We start from the raw sequence: 19,328 nt of genomic DNA, 5'->3' as shown, positions 1-19,328 counted from the left end.
CAGAAATGCTAATCAAAAGATAGGCTCGTTAAAAATTAATTATTTCTTGCTCGTCTTGTTGCTTAAATAACAATGTTAATTTAAATATTATATGGTGAACCAAATTTATAAAAAAATTTTTAATAAAAATGTTATCTATATTTAAAGTACGTTAGGTTTGTGTCTTGGATATAAGATACTTGCAAACATCATGGTCACACCATTTATGTAGTTCCCTAATTCGAGTACCATCTTGTAGGGGCGCCACTGTGCCAAAATTTCAAATAACTAAAAAATTCGTTAAAAATAATGTCTTTTAAGAAAAAACAAATTGACTTGTTTAATGCAGTTTTGGTTTATTTTGTTTTTCATTTTAGGAGTCTCATTGTTTTCATTTCATACATGTCCTTATTAGTTTATTTGCAATATTTCTCTAAGTAAAAATATGTATTCCTTAAAACACACTTTTTGAGTAAACATATATATGATATATATATATATGATCTTTTGCACCTAAGACTCACTTTCTGTAGTCCGTTTTAAAATCGCTCTTCAATAATGTATAAGTTATGTTGTACAAACACATATCCCGATACGAATTATTAGCTACGCGTAGGTACTTATTAACGTACAATTGTATACATATATTTCTTATATGGATGTATCTATTTAGTGCTCGAGGAGCTCCTCTCTGCCTCCTTTCCTACTGTATGTGGCTGGTTGGTGTAAACATAGAAATAGTTGCTACTAATTAACCTAGATTGCATCACTTAGGACTACTGGGGGTCTTGCACTCGGGCAGTGCGTAGGAAAACAACCGGATGGATCGATTGAATTCCCATTTCAGTTGAGATACTGATATTATCCGCGTGTATATTTAATTGATATTTTTAAGGCATTATCGCATTTAAAGTACATCATTCGGTTTTAAAATCTAGGCTAGACACTTGATTTTCTCGCTACCATTAAAACAGGGAATTTAGGATTTTTCATAAAACTATTCCAGACCTATTCTTCATTCGAACCCATCGCTATTTTGTCCACAAAGATTCTCTAAATGATGTATTTGCATAAGAATTACATTCAGCGTATTTTCACTTTCTTTCTAATTCAACGTTTTCGTTAATTTTTGTTTTCTATACTCACAAATTGTTTCACAGCACAATTTCCATTGACAATGGTTAAATGTTCGGATTATTAAAACATTGTAATTCGCTATTCGTTTCTCTTTTCTTTCGCCAACTGATTCTCAGTCAATCGTTAAACTTCGAAACCGAGATTGCATAAAGTCGAAATAAAGCGAAACGTATGCAGCAGACTTCAAACACTTAATCGACTTTTTACGGATCTAATCTACACTCCACTAAAATACAATACAAAATATTCCTATCACAACGATCTACTCCTACCTTAAAATATGCTAGTTGCTTTCTAGGATTTCTATTCTATCGCCTGGTTACATAAATATTATCTGCAAGGATTCGTAATCGTATCTGACTCGGATTCGAATTCTGGTTGAATGTTGTATATATCAAAAGATTTCTATTTTCAGATGCCTTCTATTAGTAGATTTGAACACTCGGTCGTAAGTACAATGAGCAGCTGAGGGACGAGTCACTTCATCAGGAAACGGGCATGAACCACATACACTCAAAGTACGATGAGGCGATTGCCGCCGGGAATGGAGACATTGCTGATGTTGCCACAAATCGAAAATCCTAGCTTATAGCTACATGGCCTAGCACTAAGCACACGCGGAACGCTCCTCCTCTTCATCATCGTTATCGTTGATGAGCTCGTTACGATCGTCATCGATCTGGATCTTGTGGTGCGACGTGTTTCGCGTGTGCTGAGGATGAGCGTGCCCTGACACCGAACTGGAGGCAGCAGACTCCGGCAGCACTTGATAATTTAAATCCTTGGAATTGGTTCGCCGATGTCTCAGCACACTTAGGCCCGTGGTACTGGCATCCGTTACTACCTGACCCGAAGCAGGAGTTGCACTAGAAATTTTGGTGTTCAAGTCCTTCGAGTTGTTGCGGGAATGTCCACGTGATCCAGCTCCACCAGCTTCTATTTCATTTGAATTCTTTAGCTTGCCCACATCCGAAACCACATTCTTTAAAACATTCACATTCTTTTTGGGATTGTGATGTGAATGGGGGTGTCGTAGGAAGTCCGCATCGAAGCGTATGTTATTGGGCATGTAGATTTGGTCGTAGCTGTGGTTACGAGAGTGCTTTTTAACGAAGTGTCCGCATCCGGTGGTCAGCTCTTCGTCATCATCCTCTTCGGGGCAGTCCTGCGGCCGAAGTTGGTTCTGAATATATCGGATGGGTTGACTGGGGTCGTGTAGGTCTGTCGAGTGATTGCGCGTGTGCGCCTGGAACTTTTTGAGATTCTTGTATTTTGTGCTGGCACCAACAGCATCCTGACCAGCCGCATCCGCAGGTCCGCTAGATGAGCTGTGATCTCGAGCAAAGCTCTTGATCATCTTCACGTCACAAGAGGCACTACGGAAGTGTTTCTTAGACTTGGTCTGTGGCTGGTTGCAGGTGTTTGCCGGTGTTACCACACGACCGCATTTGTCGTAGCTGCAGGAAAGACATTTGGTTAAGACCATAGTCCTTGAGTATAAATGTGAGATAGGACTTACCAATAATCCATATGCATGGTGCGTGAATCATTGCGGGAATGACGAAGTATATCTGTGGGTATGATCAGCTCTCCTCCACCACCAACAAATGCAGTAGACGGCTCGGCACCCGACAGCTTTTCTTCAAATACTGAAAAGGATAGATATATATATAATTATATAGATATAGATAATTAGTAATTTCGATAATAAACATACATTTGTCTAGGCTAATGATGGATCCGATTATTGGATCGCTGGCGTTAAGCGGCTTCATTTTCTCAAGCTGCTTTCGCCTTCGCACCAGCCACCAATCCACCATAAAGATAACCAAGGCAATCAGCTTTACAGATGCACACAGCCCAACATATCTAAAAAAAATTGAAATAGATGTTAATAAAACTTATATATTCATATATTTTATGATATATTCATACTTGTATCGGAACTTTTCAATGTCGTAGATGAGACAGCGACCGCCCTTCTCGCCGCAGGACGACTTCCAGAGAATGCAAGTAGAATCGATTAGATTTCCGAACAATATGGGAGCCGGTATGTATCCAAATAGTCGAAATATTACAAACTGCATGCCAAGGGCAAAGGAACGTTCCTCTTCGGATACCGATCTCAACACGATCATAAGCAGCGGCATCTGCGTAGAGGCCACCAAAAAGGTCATGAAGAATAGCAGTATGAGGAACGGGTAGATAGTGCGGCAAGGCGTGGCACATGGACCGGCAGTAGCTACCGGAACCACCGTCACCTCGGCAAAGTTCTCGTTAGCACTGAGAGCCTGGGCTTGGCTGCCACCAGCGCCACGATAAATGCTGCTCGAGATGTTAGCGCGAACACCTATAACATACAAATTATATAAATATAACAGGTATACTTTATATAAGTCACATTAAACTTACAGGCGCAATTGGTGTAGTTGGTGTTGGATGTGGATGAAAAGGCCGTGCAGCCGGCGTGGCAAGGACTAAAATAGGTAAGTCCATTGTTACCGCACACCGGTTCCACCTCACTGGTCAGACACTCACAGCCAAAGTTGCAGGCGGCTGTGAGGTTGACCTGGAAAGGCTGCTCCAAAGTAGATCCATGCTTGTTGCTGGTGTAGTAGGGAATCGTGGTGCCAGCCATCTTAAGATTGTCGCAACCGAGGAAGAATAGCATCGCATAACAGGCCAAGCAGATGACGTTCGTGATCAGGACAAATTGGACGGCACCCTTGGGCTTTAGTTGGAATCGTTTTAAAATACAGCCTCCAAGGAAGATTCCAATACAAGCTCCAGGCACAGCGATCGAGCCAGTAAAGATGTTCGCCTGACTCTTGCCCAGGCTGAACTGCGTCTCTAGGTACTTGGGCAGAAAGACCACGAAACCAGAGACGATCATCAGCTCCATGCAGGCTCCAAGGCAGGTCACGATGTATACGGGATTCTTTACCAGACGCAGCATTGACTGCGGAATATCCTTGATGTCCTTTCCATAGCCCGTGTCCACCTTGGGTGGCGCCTGCGACTGGTCCTCTTTGCTGGTCACGGCCACAATCTCCAGCTTCTTCACCTTGCCCATCTCATCCGTCGCCACAGTGGCTCTAGAGTTGTTCGGCAAAACTGGTTGCACTACGCTGCTCTTCCGTATCTTCTTCTTTTCGCGGGCAAGCACTTTGGGGAAGGAGAAGAAGGGCACAGCCACCACCAGCAGAATGACTCCGCATAGCAGAAAACCGCCCCACCACATTCCCACCCAACGTCTGTCGCCGGGAGCTGCAAGAGATCAATAGAGTTCAATAAAGTTTGACATTTTGTTGGCTGTCTTATTAAAAATGGATCCTAACAGGGATCATACTCACTGATCGATATAGTGGTGGAAGATAGCGAGTCCATGTGGAAAGAAAGAAGATAGGCACCAAGCAGGAATCCCACCACTGGTCCAAACGCTCCCATGCTGTACATGAAACCGATATACATCGAGGAGCTCTCCGTTCGCACGTGATCGTCGACGTAGGTGGTGCCTAGCGTAAACAGTGGGCTGCCTCCGCATCCGAGGAGCAACTGGGCGAGTACGAAGAGTAACACCGGCCCCGTGGTAGAGGCTTTGCCCTCCAGACAGTTATCCTCGCGCAGTGTGTGCGGCGCCAGTGGTTGGTTGGATAGTCCGCTGGACAGGCGACCCAAGTCCATGTCCTGATCTCTAACCAAGGCACTCTTGCAAATGTTGTCGCTGGTTTTGTTGACGATCGCTATTCCCGGATTGGGTTCGCCCGTAAAATGCGGCACCATAAACACCAGCGAGCCAATGCCCATAATTACAGCTCCGATTCCAATCCACACGGGAATGTGACGTCGGCTGCCCAGGTAGCTAACGAAGATCACGGTGATCACATTGCCGATCTCATAGCTAGAGGCTATTAGCCCCGAATAGCTGGAGGGGATCTCGAAGCGCTTCTCGATTGTGGTGATTACGGAGTTAATGTAACCCGAACTAAGGGCCTGCTGCATCATCACCAGCAGCGAGAGCAGCACCACAAAGATCTTAATGCGGGCGAATCGCTGAATTCCGTAAGGTCTGCAATTGAGAATGCCGCAATCTCCCGATCGGAACTGCTCCTCATCGAAGTCCTCCTCCGGATCAGCCGGACATTTGCCCGCCGATGCCTGTCGACTGTGACACTTCACCGTCACGCTGTCGGCCACCGCTGATGGTCCACCACCTCCAGGTCCACTGCCAACTGTCGACGGCAATTGATCCCCCGCCAGGTAGGACGTGGCATGGGGCTGGCTGTCATGATCTAGGGCCGCATCTATACTGCTGTCGTCGCCGCTATTTGTCTCCGAGTAGAGGCCGGTCATCTGGTACATGGATTCCTGCCGCCTGCAAGTGAGATTGTTTCTGTGGTCAGATCAACAAGAGGGATTTGACAATAGGCGCTGATTTTTTGCATTTTTTAGTGGGTTTTTGCCATACCCCACCCCAAAAGTCGTTGAAAACGTTCAATTTTAACCTAATTTCCAAACATTTTATGACAAGCCGCCTATTGGGATATTGTTGGATAGAAATTGCCGGATTAATCCTGAAATGGGTGTGTACTATATGAACCGATCTACTAACTAACTCTAAAACAATTCTATTAACTTTCTTGCAACTTGTGATTTAATCATGCGCTTACGTCCTTTCGATGTTATATAAAAATTTGATTTGGCCCGCCTTGGCCGTGGGTATTTAAAGTTTCAACCTTGCTGTTGTATTGTGTGTCTTTTTTGCCAGCCGGCCTAGAACTTGGCGATGGACGGTCCAAGGACGCCCGAGGGCGAGGACGCATGGCCCAACTCAATGTCAAGCTCTATGGGCTGTTGGCCAACACAGTAGCCATTGCTCCATTGCTCCTACCCTACTCTGATTTCTTGGCTTGGCAGCTGCAACCGCACAGCGCTGCGGACTCTTCCTCTGGCTATTTCCTGGCACTTCAGGAGTTCAGGACTAGGACTTCCCGTTCTCGTTCTCCGTTCGACGGCTTTTCCGGAGTTCCATCGACTGGCAGAGCGCGCGGATGACTGCGGCGAGTCGCTAGTCGAGCCATCAAGCTCACGTGCTCACCCTGGACTTGTTTGTCACGCTTTCCTTTTCCTTCCTGCTTGGGGGCCTTTGAATATTTCAAACTTGACCGACTCTCAACGTAATCGACTGTTATCGATTGGTTTTGACGGCACAAAGGCGCTGCAGTCTTATGAATTATTAACCCACCAAACCAGCCCACCCACGTGCTACTAAACGTGCCCTCAGAAGTTCTGTTTCCGCCGCCACCATTCTGAAGCTAATTATTGATATGGGGCAAAGTATCGGCAAACAATAATAATTGTGTTTGTTTGCCCAAGGCAAGTGTCAATAGTAAATATTATTTCCACAAAGCGTGGCCTAATGTCTCAAAAAAATAAGCAATAAAAATCATAACGAATACAAAGAAGGAAGCTAGAAACTGTCAGCTGGCAACTGCAGCGATTCACCTCACCTGTGACCTTTGCGATTTGCCGTGCCGGCATCGTTGGCAATGTGGCCATTGCTGCTGCTGCTGGCGTTGCCTGCTCCCACATCTGCCACGCCCCCCAAGGGGTCAGGCGGTTGGTCGGATTCCTGCTCGAAGGAGGGATTCGTATACTGCTCGATATGCTTGGCCGACATTGTGTAGCATTTAACCAACTGGCAGCGCAATCATTCACTCGGTCAATCGATCAGCTTTGAGGCATATCCTGGAACAGAGAGAAGCGGGATAAATGGCTTAGCATGGCAGTTGACTTTCAGGGTTCAGAAACTGTCATTAGGGACTTTCTAGCACACACAAACACACGCACACCTACGCCCACACACAATCCCCCATGGAGTACAAGTCCACAGTTGATGACGCCGACAATTACTTCCTGAAATGCTCGCCCCATTGCCACACTAATTGAGCCCAAACAGAAGAGTCGCTGCAACATGCGACCAAGATGGAGTGAAAAAAGTAGGGGAGAATGATAATTACGGAAGGCGGTGACCCAGCCACCACCCACCTAGTACTGCCACTGCCATTTCTCCTACCACATTTCCACCCATTTCACTGGGCCAGACTTTCGCAGGACGAGAAGGATGCTCGCTGACGCCGTCTTCTATTAAAAGCCAGCTCTACACTCAGCCACTTGTCCATGTGAGTATGATGACGATGTGTATGCCCATCCTTGGATTGGCGCAGGATGTCCTTATTCGAGATGCAATCGTGACACCATACTTATGGTTAAAAGCAGCAGAAAACTTATACAAGATTGATGAGAACACAGTTTACGCAAGAATATTCAGCGAAATTACTTACAACAACTTACTTAAAGGAACGCGATAATAAAATCCTGAAAATTAAAGATATTATGCTTCACTTTCTTCGTGACACGATGGAAAAGTAGTGAAACCTTCCCATTCCTTTGCAAATTTATGCCCCATTCCCATCTCCGATAAATGCGTGACAAGACCGCACAACCCAACCGCTCAAGGAAGGGCTAATGAAACTGCTATGCCCTCGTCAAGATGCAAAAAAGATTCGATGGCGTCGCCATCGTCGTCATCGCAATAACCATCCGGGTGAGAGCAGTAACAGTTGCTCACTTTGTCGGGCGATTTTCCTTTCATTAATATGCGATACCGCCAAGGAGCCAACCAGCAGCTATGGCTACATCAACAATGGTGGGCGACGCCACTTGAACACGCCCCTCTCGCACGCATTCGTTCGACGGGGGGGAAAAAGGGAAGAAATTTATCGATTTACTAAGCCTTGCAGCTCCAAAGAAATATGAAAATGAAAATCAGCAAAAAGCTAATGCCGATGATTGTGCTATATTCTGCTGCTTTGTGGCACCTCTCTATAAGACAGTCCCTCATCCTCCTGCTCCTCCTTCTCCACCTAACGAAGCTGGGAACCCATGCAAATGGCGACTAATTGAGGATTTACTTGGTGGCTCACCCTTATGGTTGGATGGATGACCGCTTAAGTGTGATTTAGAGGCTTCCATTTGTAGGAGGAGCTGCATTCTGGCTGGTGTGCGCACCACTTTACCCACTGGCCCGTTAATCAATTATCCTCATCCCACTATCGAATCCGTTCACCCCCGTTGACCCACAAATGCTGCCGCTTATTGCTACCATGTTCCACATTTGTACGTTTTGCATCCTTTTAGGTTTTTCATTTTACTAGAGGCTTTTGTTGTCACAGATGCTGCAACTGTCCCAGGATAAAAAGAATGACGAAAAAGCCAACTTTTTTGGGTTACTTATGTTGTCTCTCTTCTGGCCAATTGCCAAATATAAATTTTACCCTGTTCTCGTTGAGGTAGTCGCGATTGTAGCAGGAAATGTTTAACCCATAGATCAGCTAACTGAATGAACAAGCTTTAATGATGCCACTGCTGAATTACCACAATAATTGGAGCACAATCGGAAATGTTTTCATTAATCGGATCTATCTTGGGAATTAAAAAAAAAAAGTGTCGTGCAAAATATTTCCCCTTCGAGCTATAATTTATCGAATGTATGATTGTCGCAAACAACTCTCGCATGAATTGCACAACGTGAGTTAATTAAGGAACGACATGAAAGGTGAATCAACTCTTTGCGTTTTAAAGGGCATTACATAAATGGAAGTTGTCCCGAAAATGGACATCATTTATGACATATTTCATCGGCAAGAGGACAGGATGTCTAGAGTCCGAGCGGTGAAAGTGGTCAGTAAAAACCGATCAAAATGAGTTGAGTTGAGTTGGCATTTTTCGAATATTAAACATAATGCAGGACAGCCGTGACAGGTGGAACTTGCATAATGTTCACAGAGTGCAAATAAATTAAAGCTGTGACATGGATTATGGAAAAAGCTTTTGGAATCAAGAAGCCCTTAACAATTTAATGGAAAAGTTACGAAATTGAATTTAACAGCAATTGAAATGCTCATTTCCGTCAGGCGAACAAGTTAATTTTTATTCAGAGAGCGTAGGTGATTTAATATCACTGCTTATTTTTATAGTGCACATTGTGGCCTGATCTTGATCAATTGGCATTAGTTCCGTGCACACGCCCTTTTTGCGGGATATTCCACAGACCATGAAGATGCAGATCACGCACGGGTTCCTCAGTATGCTCCGCTCATTCTTTCTTTCTAAGTAACCTCAGAATTATTTCTATATATTTCTGTCTGGAACAGGACGTTGAACTTCCGAAGACGGCGGAGAGATGACTAACGTAATTAAAAATAAAAAAAAACGACAATAAGTAATCTAGACGACATTCGAGAAAGAGGAAGATCCAGCCGCAAGTGCAAAACTGAAAACATGATTTATCTCATGCGTTCCCGTTCCTTGGCCAAAATGGTAAAGGTCAGTCGGTCCGCGTTGGAGCCAGAAAGCCTGTCATAGCCAAATAAAGAAACTTGTTTCAACTGGGGAGATTTGGACTCTGGCTGAGTCATTTACTGCCACCTCTCGTTTTTTTTTTCCCTGCTGTTCACTTGTTCATTCAATCATCAAGCGGGCCGTCAAATTGATTTTTAGAATCTTAATGGCACTTTTCGAAGAACAATCAAAAGTAAATGAAAAGTGAATACAACTGCATTGCCATACTCGATTCCCAAACTGCATATCTGTGAATTTGTATGCATAAACAAGGTATACAAAAGATACATAAGCGATCTTATGCGATTCGCGTACAGGAAGTTAAGTTTACAAAACAAGTTTTTTTTTTTTGAGCGCGGTTTCTTTTCTTGTTTTTGTTTTGCTTGGTTTTTGCGCTTTTCTGCTGTTTTCTGTGTTAGTAGATAAAAAGCTACAAAGATACTTTTTTTGCGCTGGAGTGTAAATTTTCCCTAGAACCGAAGCCACAGAAATGTTTCGATCGTTAGCAACTAATTACGGAAAAATTATTTCTTTGCTGATACAAGTGCGGAGAGATGTGTTGTTCAAAGTTGTTATATATTTCCTGATAAGAGTCTCTACACTGCGGAAGATTTGCTTCACAAAAAGTGGAAAGGAAAAACACGATGCGAAAAAGAGACAAATGGGCATTTTGACTTTTTCGTAGTCTGGAGTAATTATGGCGAAACACTATAACAACAGTGCGATAAAACTGCGGACGTGTATCTCGAAACAAACAATTAGATTTTCCCATGAGCACTGTTACGAACATTTCTTAAGGTTGATAAGTATGTCCACAGAGATCTTATAAGGCTCCGGTTTATTTACGCAGCTGTTTGTGGTCAAATTTAATGCCGATTACTTTCAAGGCAACGTACTGCGGAATTAGAACAACAATTAGACCTTAAGCTTAACCAATAATTATTAATATAGCTTGATCAATTTCATTTTTGTTATATTTGAAACCGTACTGAAAATTATTGAAAATACTCGTTTATAGTACAATTACACATAGAGATAAGGATTCTTCGTATTAAAATATATAACTTGGAAATTGTTGATACGCGATTGTTTATTTGCTTGAACCTCTGACCTACATTCATAGACTACGTAATATGTTACTGATTAATACACCCATATATAGTACCATTATAAAGTCTTTATTCAAAATGATTTTAAACAAGATTTTTTTCTAAACAAATTTTAAAAGCATTACATCAACAATGTTTTAATATTTTTCATTCATTTAAGTTACACTTTAAAGTCATTTTTTAAAGTTAATGTTTTTCATTCATTTAAGTTACACTTTAAAGTCATTTTCTAAAGTTAGCGTTTGTGTTGTATTTTAATAGTGTTGATATTTGTGTTGGTGGTTCCTCCAGCGGAGCCTGCAGGTTTTTCTCCTACATTTCCCTTAGCATTCCCGCCAGAACTACCTGTTGGTTTTTCCCCAGGACTTACAATCGGTTTCTCTTCGGGACGTCCTGTCGAGCCATCGCTATCACCTCCAGGTTTTCCTTTTGGAATTTCTATTGGTTTTTTATCAGGACTTTCTATTGGTTTTTTATCAGGACTTTCTATTGGTTTTTTATCAGCACTTTCTGCAGCAGCTCCGACAGAACTACCTCCTGGTTTGCTTTCAGGGATTCCTGCCGGTTTTACTTCTGGATTTCCTTTAGAACTTTCTACAGGCTTATTCTCAGGGATTCCTGCCGGTTTTACTTCTGGATTTCCTTTAGAACTTTCTACAGGCTTATTCTGAGGACTTCCCCCAGAGCCTCCGCCAGAACTATCTTCTGGTTTTTGTTGTGGAATATCAACAGGCTTTTCTCCAGCAGCTCCAACTTCAGCAGCTCCACCAGAACTACCTTCTGGTTTGCTCTCCGGACTACCTGCTGGTTTTTCTCCAGGACTTGCTCCAGAACTTTCTACAGGCTTATCCTTAGGACTTCCACCAGAGCCCCCGCCAGCACTTCCTCCTGGTTTTTCTTCAGTACTTCCCCCAGAGCCTCCGCCAGAACTAACACTAGGTTTCGCAACAGGACGTTGCACAGGCTTTCTTTCAAGAGTTTCCTTAGTGCCACCACCAGAACTTCCTCCAGGTTTTCTTCCAGGTGTTGCCACAGGCGAGTTCCACGGCGACCCAGGTAAGCTCGGGTTGTTCAGAAGTCCCTTAGGCACATATTGATTATAATCCAAGTTTGGGAGGCAAATCTTAACAGTAGGGTCCCACTGTAAGTTCGGTGGGCAAGACGGAGTCCTAAGGTAGTCGGATAATAAAGAAGGAACTGCAGAAATCGGTTCTATAGCCATAATAGCACGTGTCTTAATTACGACTGATTGGGATTGAGATTTTTCATGGCTTTATATGCCGCATCAAGTGGAATAATACCATTAACTTTGCATTCCGAGCATAATTAAAAGGTAATTGCTACAGTTTGAAATGTCACATGGCAAATCGATATATGGATTTTAAAAACTTATATAAATTTGAAATAATTTACCTCAACCTCATTCTGTAATAAACGCCATTCCTTCTGTCAAATGTTAATATTCTTCGATTCCATACAAAATGGCTTCATTGGGTGTAACGTTTCTTTGAAATATTGCTTTGTTCCCGATACTGCCAAATGGTTTTGTGAGTACTCAACGGGTTCTTTTGGGCCACTCGAATGCAACTTTCAAGTTTCCAAAGCCCCAAAGGCTTAGCTTCGTGGTTGTTGCAACTCGTATGCGTTTCGTGTAATTATTTGGCTTTTGGAATTCGACAAACTCGTTTTAAGCTTTTTGTTTTAAATTACTTCGCATGGCGTTGGCTCGGATCGGTTTGCTGGTGTTTGGCTCGGTTTGGCCCAAATGAAAGGGGCTTCCGCGAAGTATTCGAGCCACCCACCCAGATATCTTGCCAAGCACAACAAAACATTCAAATCGGTGTGAGTTAGATGGAGTGGATCGGATTACAGGCCAGCACAGAGATTCAACGGAGTGCCACATAATCCTCTTAGTCAGCTCAGCTCAGTTCAGTCGAGTCGAGGCGAGTTGAGTTGAGTTTTGGCACGAAGAGTGAGTTTCAATGGAACGGGGCTGCAATATCTGTAACTGGGGCTGCGACTGCGACACATTTGCCATTGTTGTTACTGCTCTTAATTGCACAAGTCGCCAAAAGTCACATGTCACCGAATGAGATGTGAGATGTGCCAAGAGTGGCGGGAAACGGTGCATTAAATTATTGCCCAAGATCTCATCCCATCGCGAGTGCCTCATAAGGTGGCCCCCATTTGAATCATCGCTCATCTCCCACCCTGGAAAGTTCGCTGATCTTGCCGCTTTGTCTCCACTCAGAGAGTGCTGACCTCGATTATTGGCCAGGGTACAGTTTTGGCCTCTCTCACGGTAATTGATCGATTCACGATCTGGTCAAGACTCAGACTCAGGCTTCAAGAAAGAACGATTCTTTGTCATAATTACGTTCCGGTCATTAATCACATTGAAAGAAATGTCAGGGAACAATGCCAAGCAGTTTTAATTTGAAATCATGAAAGAAATTACTTTAAAATATTTCTTATTCAAGGGTGAAATGGGATTCCCTTTACATAGTAACTAGCAATCAAAACATATTTTGTATCATGCTAGAAAATATAAGCCAAGGAAGCTTTAATCTAATTTCTTAAGTTTAAAGTAAATAAAGTAAGTAAAGTAATCTAAAGTACATATAGATCTGCATCGGCTGTATCGCATTGGTCATTGGTACTCGTTAGACCGGCTATGAAGGCCGTTTCAAGAAAAGTGCCAACAACTGAAGCGGAGTGACACAGATAAATTCTGAGAATCAACTAAGCCAGATAAGAATGTTATTTAATCGTTTGCTGACATTACAGTAGCCAAAATGCCTTAACCTTGTTGCTGAGTAGGCTTCATTGAAAGTTGTTGATCAATCTGGAAATTTTAAATTGAATACCAGTTGTACATACATACATTTCCTCATATCCCACTGCAGTTTGACGTCACAGGCTCTCGTACAATAATTCTAACTTGCAACAAAACTCAATATTCAAGGCAAAAATAAAAAAAAATAGGTTCGCTTGTTTATTCAACTATACTTTCTGCAGCTGATAAAACAAAAGACACTTGCCTGGGAAACGGGAAAGTGCGATGGGGATTGGGGGTTTTGGATAAAGGAAATGAATATATGGCTCTGGGAAGCCAGAAGCAAACAAAAACAGTTATTAAGCCAACATTTGGCTGAAATCATTTCACGTACCAGTTCCCAAAGCTTGGCCATATTCCTTTATAGTCATTATATACGTACATATGTACATATATATCTGCCAGTGTTTGCATCTCGGGGGCATTTGACGCATGTTTGGGAATTATAAAGATGCGGAATAATTAAAATAGAAACAATGGAAGCCACAACAGGAGCCATGCGTCAATATATCTGAGATAAACACGCTGCAGTGCCTGAATAAAATATGCCCATCCTTATATGACTACATATATAGTAGACTACTTTTGTTGGAATAAACTGCATGTATTTTATTTTTAGAAACATCTTACATTTCAGTCTTAAAGATAATACAAATAAGCAAAATAAAAGCTTATTATATTGATTTTCTGTCAAGGAATGAGTAACCACTGCCATCAAAGTCCAAATATGATAAAAGTGTGTTGTATCTATCGTAATTTATTGGAAAGGGGACTACTGTGTGAATGTCAAAGGCATTCATAAAATGTGCAAAGCGTCCGATCGACTTGAGACCATCGAACAAACGAAAATAACTCATACGCCATGGTGGTTTCCGGGGGGGTGTAACAGAGTGGAGGGCAGAAAATGCCGTAGGAGGAGCGACTTGGCAACGCGCTGTATGCTCGAAGATTAAAAATAAGTTTTACCACAAAAAAGCAAACACTACAAACAATCACGGCCACGTCGTCTGCTCTATGTTTACCCGAGAATCAGAAGCAAACAGTCAACGAGCTGATAATGAAGACAAATCAACAGAGCACACATGAATGGTACATACATATGTACATATGTACGTATGTGCCACCTCTCCTCAGATCAAAAACGTTTTCAGATGGGATAGATCGGATTATATTAGGCTCGCCCTAAACCGCCCAGCATCACTTTTCCGAAAAGGGCCTTACATTCTCGCTTGTTTGTTTGTTTTTCTGCCAGTTTGTATAACTTCTTCACGGCGGGACTTAATCTAGAGGGCGGGATTATCTAAAGGCGAACATCGACCCAAGAAACTATGGGATGGGAGTAATCTTTAGAAGAGTCTAACAAAGAAATGGGAACATAGCTTTTAGCATAGCTTTTGATTCGTGAATATGTATGACTGCACCAAAGCAGCTCATTAAATTCGGCTAAGAAGCTACCAACAAAAAAAAAATCCAGGTTCGAATTTATAAATAAAAAAGAAAGTAAACATAGCTCAGGCCAACATTTAAATTCAAATCGCATAGATAGGGAGCACCAAAAATGCTTAAATCAAAATGGAAACTTTAATTGCCATTGTTTTGAAATGAAAATAAAAAATCGGGAAAAGTGGAAAGTCATATATATTTAGGGTAAACTTTAATTTGCGTGTGCAGGCAGGGCGAAAAAAATACACACACACATAGATTGGAACCGACCTAAAAACGCCAACATGCGACACAGTGAGACCAATCAAAAAATTACAACAGGAAAAGTTGAAAAATACACACGAAAAATAAAACAAATAGGTGAACGAGTCGGTGAACGAATGAATGAATGAATGAATGAATGGATGGGTGGCCCTAAATCTCTGTTCAACGCAATTTGTGAGCAGTCGAGGAAGAAAAAACTAACGTACAAAAAAACAAAAAACACCAGTTTCGTTGTGATGGGCCTTTTCTCTTACCGACTTTTGGTGAATTTACTAAAATGGTTATCATTGTTGTTATTCTGCTCGACGACGCCATACAACCGAAATTTGTATAATTTCTGATCGCCGTTGTTTTTACTGGCATTGTTTAAAAAAAAAAAAACCGCTTTCTCCGCCTGAGAATGAGAAATGAAAACAAGAGTCAATGAGAAATTTCGTGCGTTTTTTGTCTAGTTACCCTAAAAAACTTGATTCAGTTGGCATGACTCCTTCCTCCAAATGGTGCAGTTTCCCAAAAAAAACTATTATATTATTTAGGTACTTTACCAAATCTGTAAACATCTGGACAAATAGCTGAGCTGTATACTTTTTGCAAATATTTCTGGGGTACTTTGTGTGTTCGTTTTTTACGACTTTTTAATTGCTACTTTGAAAAGAACATTTAAGTGCCCTCGGTAAACAAAAACGACCATATTGGGGGGAATTTTCCACTTTTCACAGTTTGCCCAAGTAAACATTCCGTCTCAACTTCTTCAAGTTTTCTGCCGACGTTGTGTAAAAAGTTAATTGATATTTTCGTTCCCTTTTAATTGCAGAACTATCCATTCCCTTCATCTGCGCCGTCTCACACAAAATTAATCAATTTTCAAGTACCTAATGATGTAACAACGCCTCGCGTAGCTTTCAGATTATGAAAAAATTTACGCCAATGACTTTTAAATGAAATTATACCCAGTGCTCGGTTAAAGCCGTAATTAGACGATATGTGAAAACTCATTCAGCGCTTGTACAAAAGCCAAAGCAATCGAAGCTTAAGACGAAAACATTTCACTGGCGAAGATACAAAGATACATTCATCCAAATGGGCATAAAACCAAATGCATGGCGAATTGAATGTTGGTATAAACGAATTAAGCGATATAGACGAGGAATTGGGAAACAATATGAAAAGTTTTAACGACTTTGGAAAACACACAAAGGCAGCAGCTGCTGAATGCATCGTATAAATTATTTGTTAAATCGTACTAAAACAAATACAAAAAACAGATAGTTAAGCGAATCTGATAAATTATTATTAAATGCAATAAAGTGCTTACTAACTTTATGGCATACAACATACCAACAAGTAACCTCTTACACAAAAAAAAACATACAAATCGTGTCACAAATCGAATGGAATGGGATCGAAGGTCCTGATTTTCGGCTTAGGTTGAATGCCCTCGTGGGCAAAGTTTTACTGTTAGGAAGCCCTTAAGTCCTGCCAATCGCCGACTTTGCAATCGATTTTCCCACCGTCGATTTTCCGACGTTCGGAAAAGTTATCCCATCGCCGCACTCAACATTCCATTATATCGAACTGCAGTTTCAGCTGCTGAAGCTTTGTTTCAGCGACTTTGATTGATATTGTGTGACACACTCGTCGATTCGATTTCAATTTTCGTCACCATTGGCAGTTAAGTTCCAGTGGTTTTGGGCGAAAAAGAAGTCACGTAATAAATATCTGGTCATTCGGCCTATTTGCAATGCCAACAACAACTTGATTTCATAGGCCATGTGTGTGGGAAGTTGGCAAAACCCGTTGACAAGTTGTCAAAACGAGCGAAACAATTGCAAAATCAAAACAAATACTTTCGTGAGGACTCACCTTCAGTTTGCTTTCCTTGCGTTTCCTCCTTGCCTTCAAATTTCCCGACGACTTTTCATTCAATTTGACTGTTCGTTGAGATTATTTCGCACATTCATTTGCTGATTTATTTGTAAACACACACAAATCGAAGAGATTCCCCTCTAATTATTTCGCATTAAAATTGCACATATTTGTTTTGCTGAAAATTATTGGATAATTTCGTTTACTTATTGAAGAATAACAATCGCGCGATTTATCTGTTTCTCTCCCTCTCTCTCTCTCTCTCAAGAGAGAGCGAGAGTTTCAATAAGACGTTGCTTTAACCGGTTTACGTTTGCTTGATTGAGAGAGTCCAGCTCAAACACCGTTAGAAAGAGAGCGTAACGCGATCACCCGATTATGTTTATACCCCAATGTTGGTGTTTTACCCGCCTGCTTTTGTTACGTGCTGAGATTTGGCAAGAAAACCCAGCTAATTGGGGCTACCAACAGCAAAAGGGAGCGTGAGAGGGACGATGGGCAACAGAAAGAGATGAAACGTCAGCGCCAGCCAAGCGCAAGAAATGAAACCAGACATACATACGAATATTGGGATCACACATTGAGGTGTGTAAATGCAGGAAAAATCGGATAAAAACAAAGCTGAACACCTGTCTGATTGTTATTAAAAACGGACAAGTGAATGTTTTTATATTATTTTGCAACACGGTGTTCTTACTTCTTTAGTGCTAGCTAAAATGAAATTAGTACTAATTTAATTTAATAATTTAACTGAATATATGTATATTCGAACGTGTCACACTCTATTTTAGAAGAGCTGTGAGATATCCAGCGAGTTGAGATAGGAAAACCAGTTTTTTTTAACCAAATTTCGGGTGGTCAACAGTTAATTTCGAAGGTACTGCATCATTCTCGGAGAGTAGAAGTACAAATATCTTAGAATCGGCTTCCAATTGGAATATGATTTTGCGATTAGCATGACTGTAAATTACTCAAAAATACCACCATCTATCTGCGCTCATATAGTACATATAAATGTAAAAATGTGCGTACTATGTGAGTACTATATATACCAACATTTGTACCTATATCTATACTTGAACACATGTGTCAATTGTACTTAGCGTGCGTTTTTATATTTTTTTTCTTGCTTATGAGTTGCTTTGGTCTGGCAATGAACGATTATGCAAAAATAAATCAATTGAAAGGCAACAACGAAGAAAACACGAGAAAACGCCACAAAGGAAAACTCAGTGGGGGAGCAAGGGATACAAAAATTGGGGGAGGGGAAAAAGGGAATCTGTAACAAGTGCTTTAAAAGGAAAACAGGTCTCTCCCTGAAAAGAAAACTATTCCATCGTCTTTGTCATTCTCACACTAATTTTTCCTGACATTGAATTGCTCTTCGAACATTGAAAATTTGTTTAGTGTTTTTGCGAAATTATAAAATTGCATTTGGTCTACAGAAAAAGGATAAACATTCATACATATGTATGTAAATATAATTTCGATGATTTTTTTCATCTACAAAAAAAATTTTTTTTGCGGCACGATTGGATAATTTATTGTTGCATTATGAAAGAACAACAAAACGTTTACCACGCAGAGAGAGATGGAGAAAGAGAGAGAGAGAGAGCAACCCTGTAATCCCCCACACACACCGTTACCTGGTGGCTATGTAGAGCGAGACGAGACGAGTCTGGTCGAAAAGGGACGGAGGAAGATGGGGAGACAGAGCCACGGACGGCAACATAAGAAGACGAGACAGAACAGATGTCCGCACACACACAAACATACAAACAGGTGAGAAGCACCCACACACACGCATGCAGGGCAAATAGGAGATTTTATTTTATCACTCCTTACACTCGTATTCATCAAGGACCTCTTGCGCTCTTATCACTTTGTTTGGGTTACTGACCCGTAATTGCACGTTATTTATGTTTGATCACACCCACACACGCACTTGCCCGCCGGAGCGATGCTGTCGAGAAAGTATCACAAAATCAATTCAACACTTCTTCGTTTGGCTGCCATGAGAAAGCAACAAAAAAGGTGGCTCAATCACTTCGACGCGAATTCGTTCGGTTCAATCTCAACGGCTCAAAATTTTACCATCCGTCGAATTCGGATTTCAAAAGGCGAATGGTGATAAAATGAATGGGGAAAAGACAGAGAGCGATTGTTCTAGGGATGGCACAACTGTCGATATATCGTTATTTCAAGTCTACTTTGTAATTTTTGTGGAATTCACAATGTATTTAATATAAAGGGAAGATCAAAATTAGAACGACATTTATAATATAAAATGT

General features: G+C 41.6%; 2 protein-coding genes across 5 annotated transcripts; both read right to left on the bottom strand.

The window, feature by feature from the left end:
* Positions 1-317: 317 nt before the first annotated feature.
* On the bottom strand, positions 318-19,168 carry Oatp30B (Organic anion transporting polypeptide 30B). 4 transcript variants are annotated; one of them, NM_164857.3, is made up of 9 exons: positions 18,883-19,168; positions 17,035-17,215; positions 6,627-6,864; positions 4,470-5,491; positions 3,529-4,383; positions 3,052-3,466; positions 2,834-2,985; positions 2,636-2,765; positions 318-2,573 (listed from the first exon to the last, which is right to left on the bottom strand). In NM_164857.3, the coding sequence occupies exons 3-9, from the start codon at positions 6,794-6,796 to the stop codon at positions 1,724-1,726; spliced, it is 3,594 nt and encodes a 1,197-aa protein (NP_723463.1). In that variant the 5' UTR covers positions 6,797-6,864; positions 17,035-17,215; positions 18,883-19,168; the 3' UTR covers positions 318-1,723. The 4 variants fall into 4 exon arrangements, with proteins under 4 accessions (NP_723463.1, NP_609293.2, NP_995667.1 ...); NM_135449.4 differs by having other exon boundaries at positions 18,938-19,168; NM_205946.2 differs by lacking the exon at positions 17,035-17,215 and having other exon boundaries at positions 333-2,573.
* On the bottom strand, positions 10,730-11,863 carry CG31883 (uncharacterized protein). The gene has a single exon (NM_135448.3). The coding sequence runs from the start codon at positions 11,848-11,850 to the stop codon at positions 10,864-10,866; it is 987 nt and encodes a 328-aa protein (NP_609292.2). The 5' UTR covers positions 11,851-11,863; the 3' UTR covers positions 10,730-10,863.
* Positions 19,169-19,328: the final 160 nt, after the last annotated feature.

Source organism: Drosophila melanogaster, chromosome 2L, assembly GCF_000001215.4.
Source record: "Drosophila melanogaster chromosome 2L".
NCBI classification, from domain to species: domain Eukaryota; kingdom Metazoa; phylum Arthropoda; class Insecta; order Diptera; family Drosophilidae; genus Drosophila; species Drosophila melanogaster.
The sequence above is the reverse complement of the archived record's forward strand: the minus strand, read 5'-3'. Positions and strand labels throughout refer to the sequence as shown.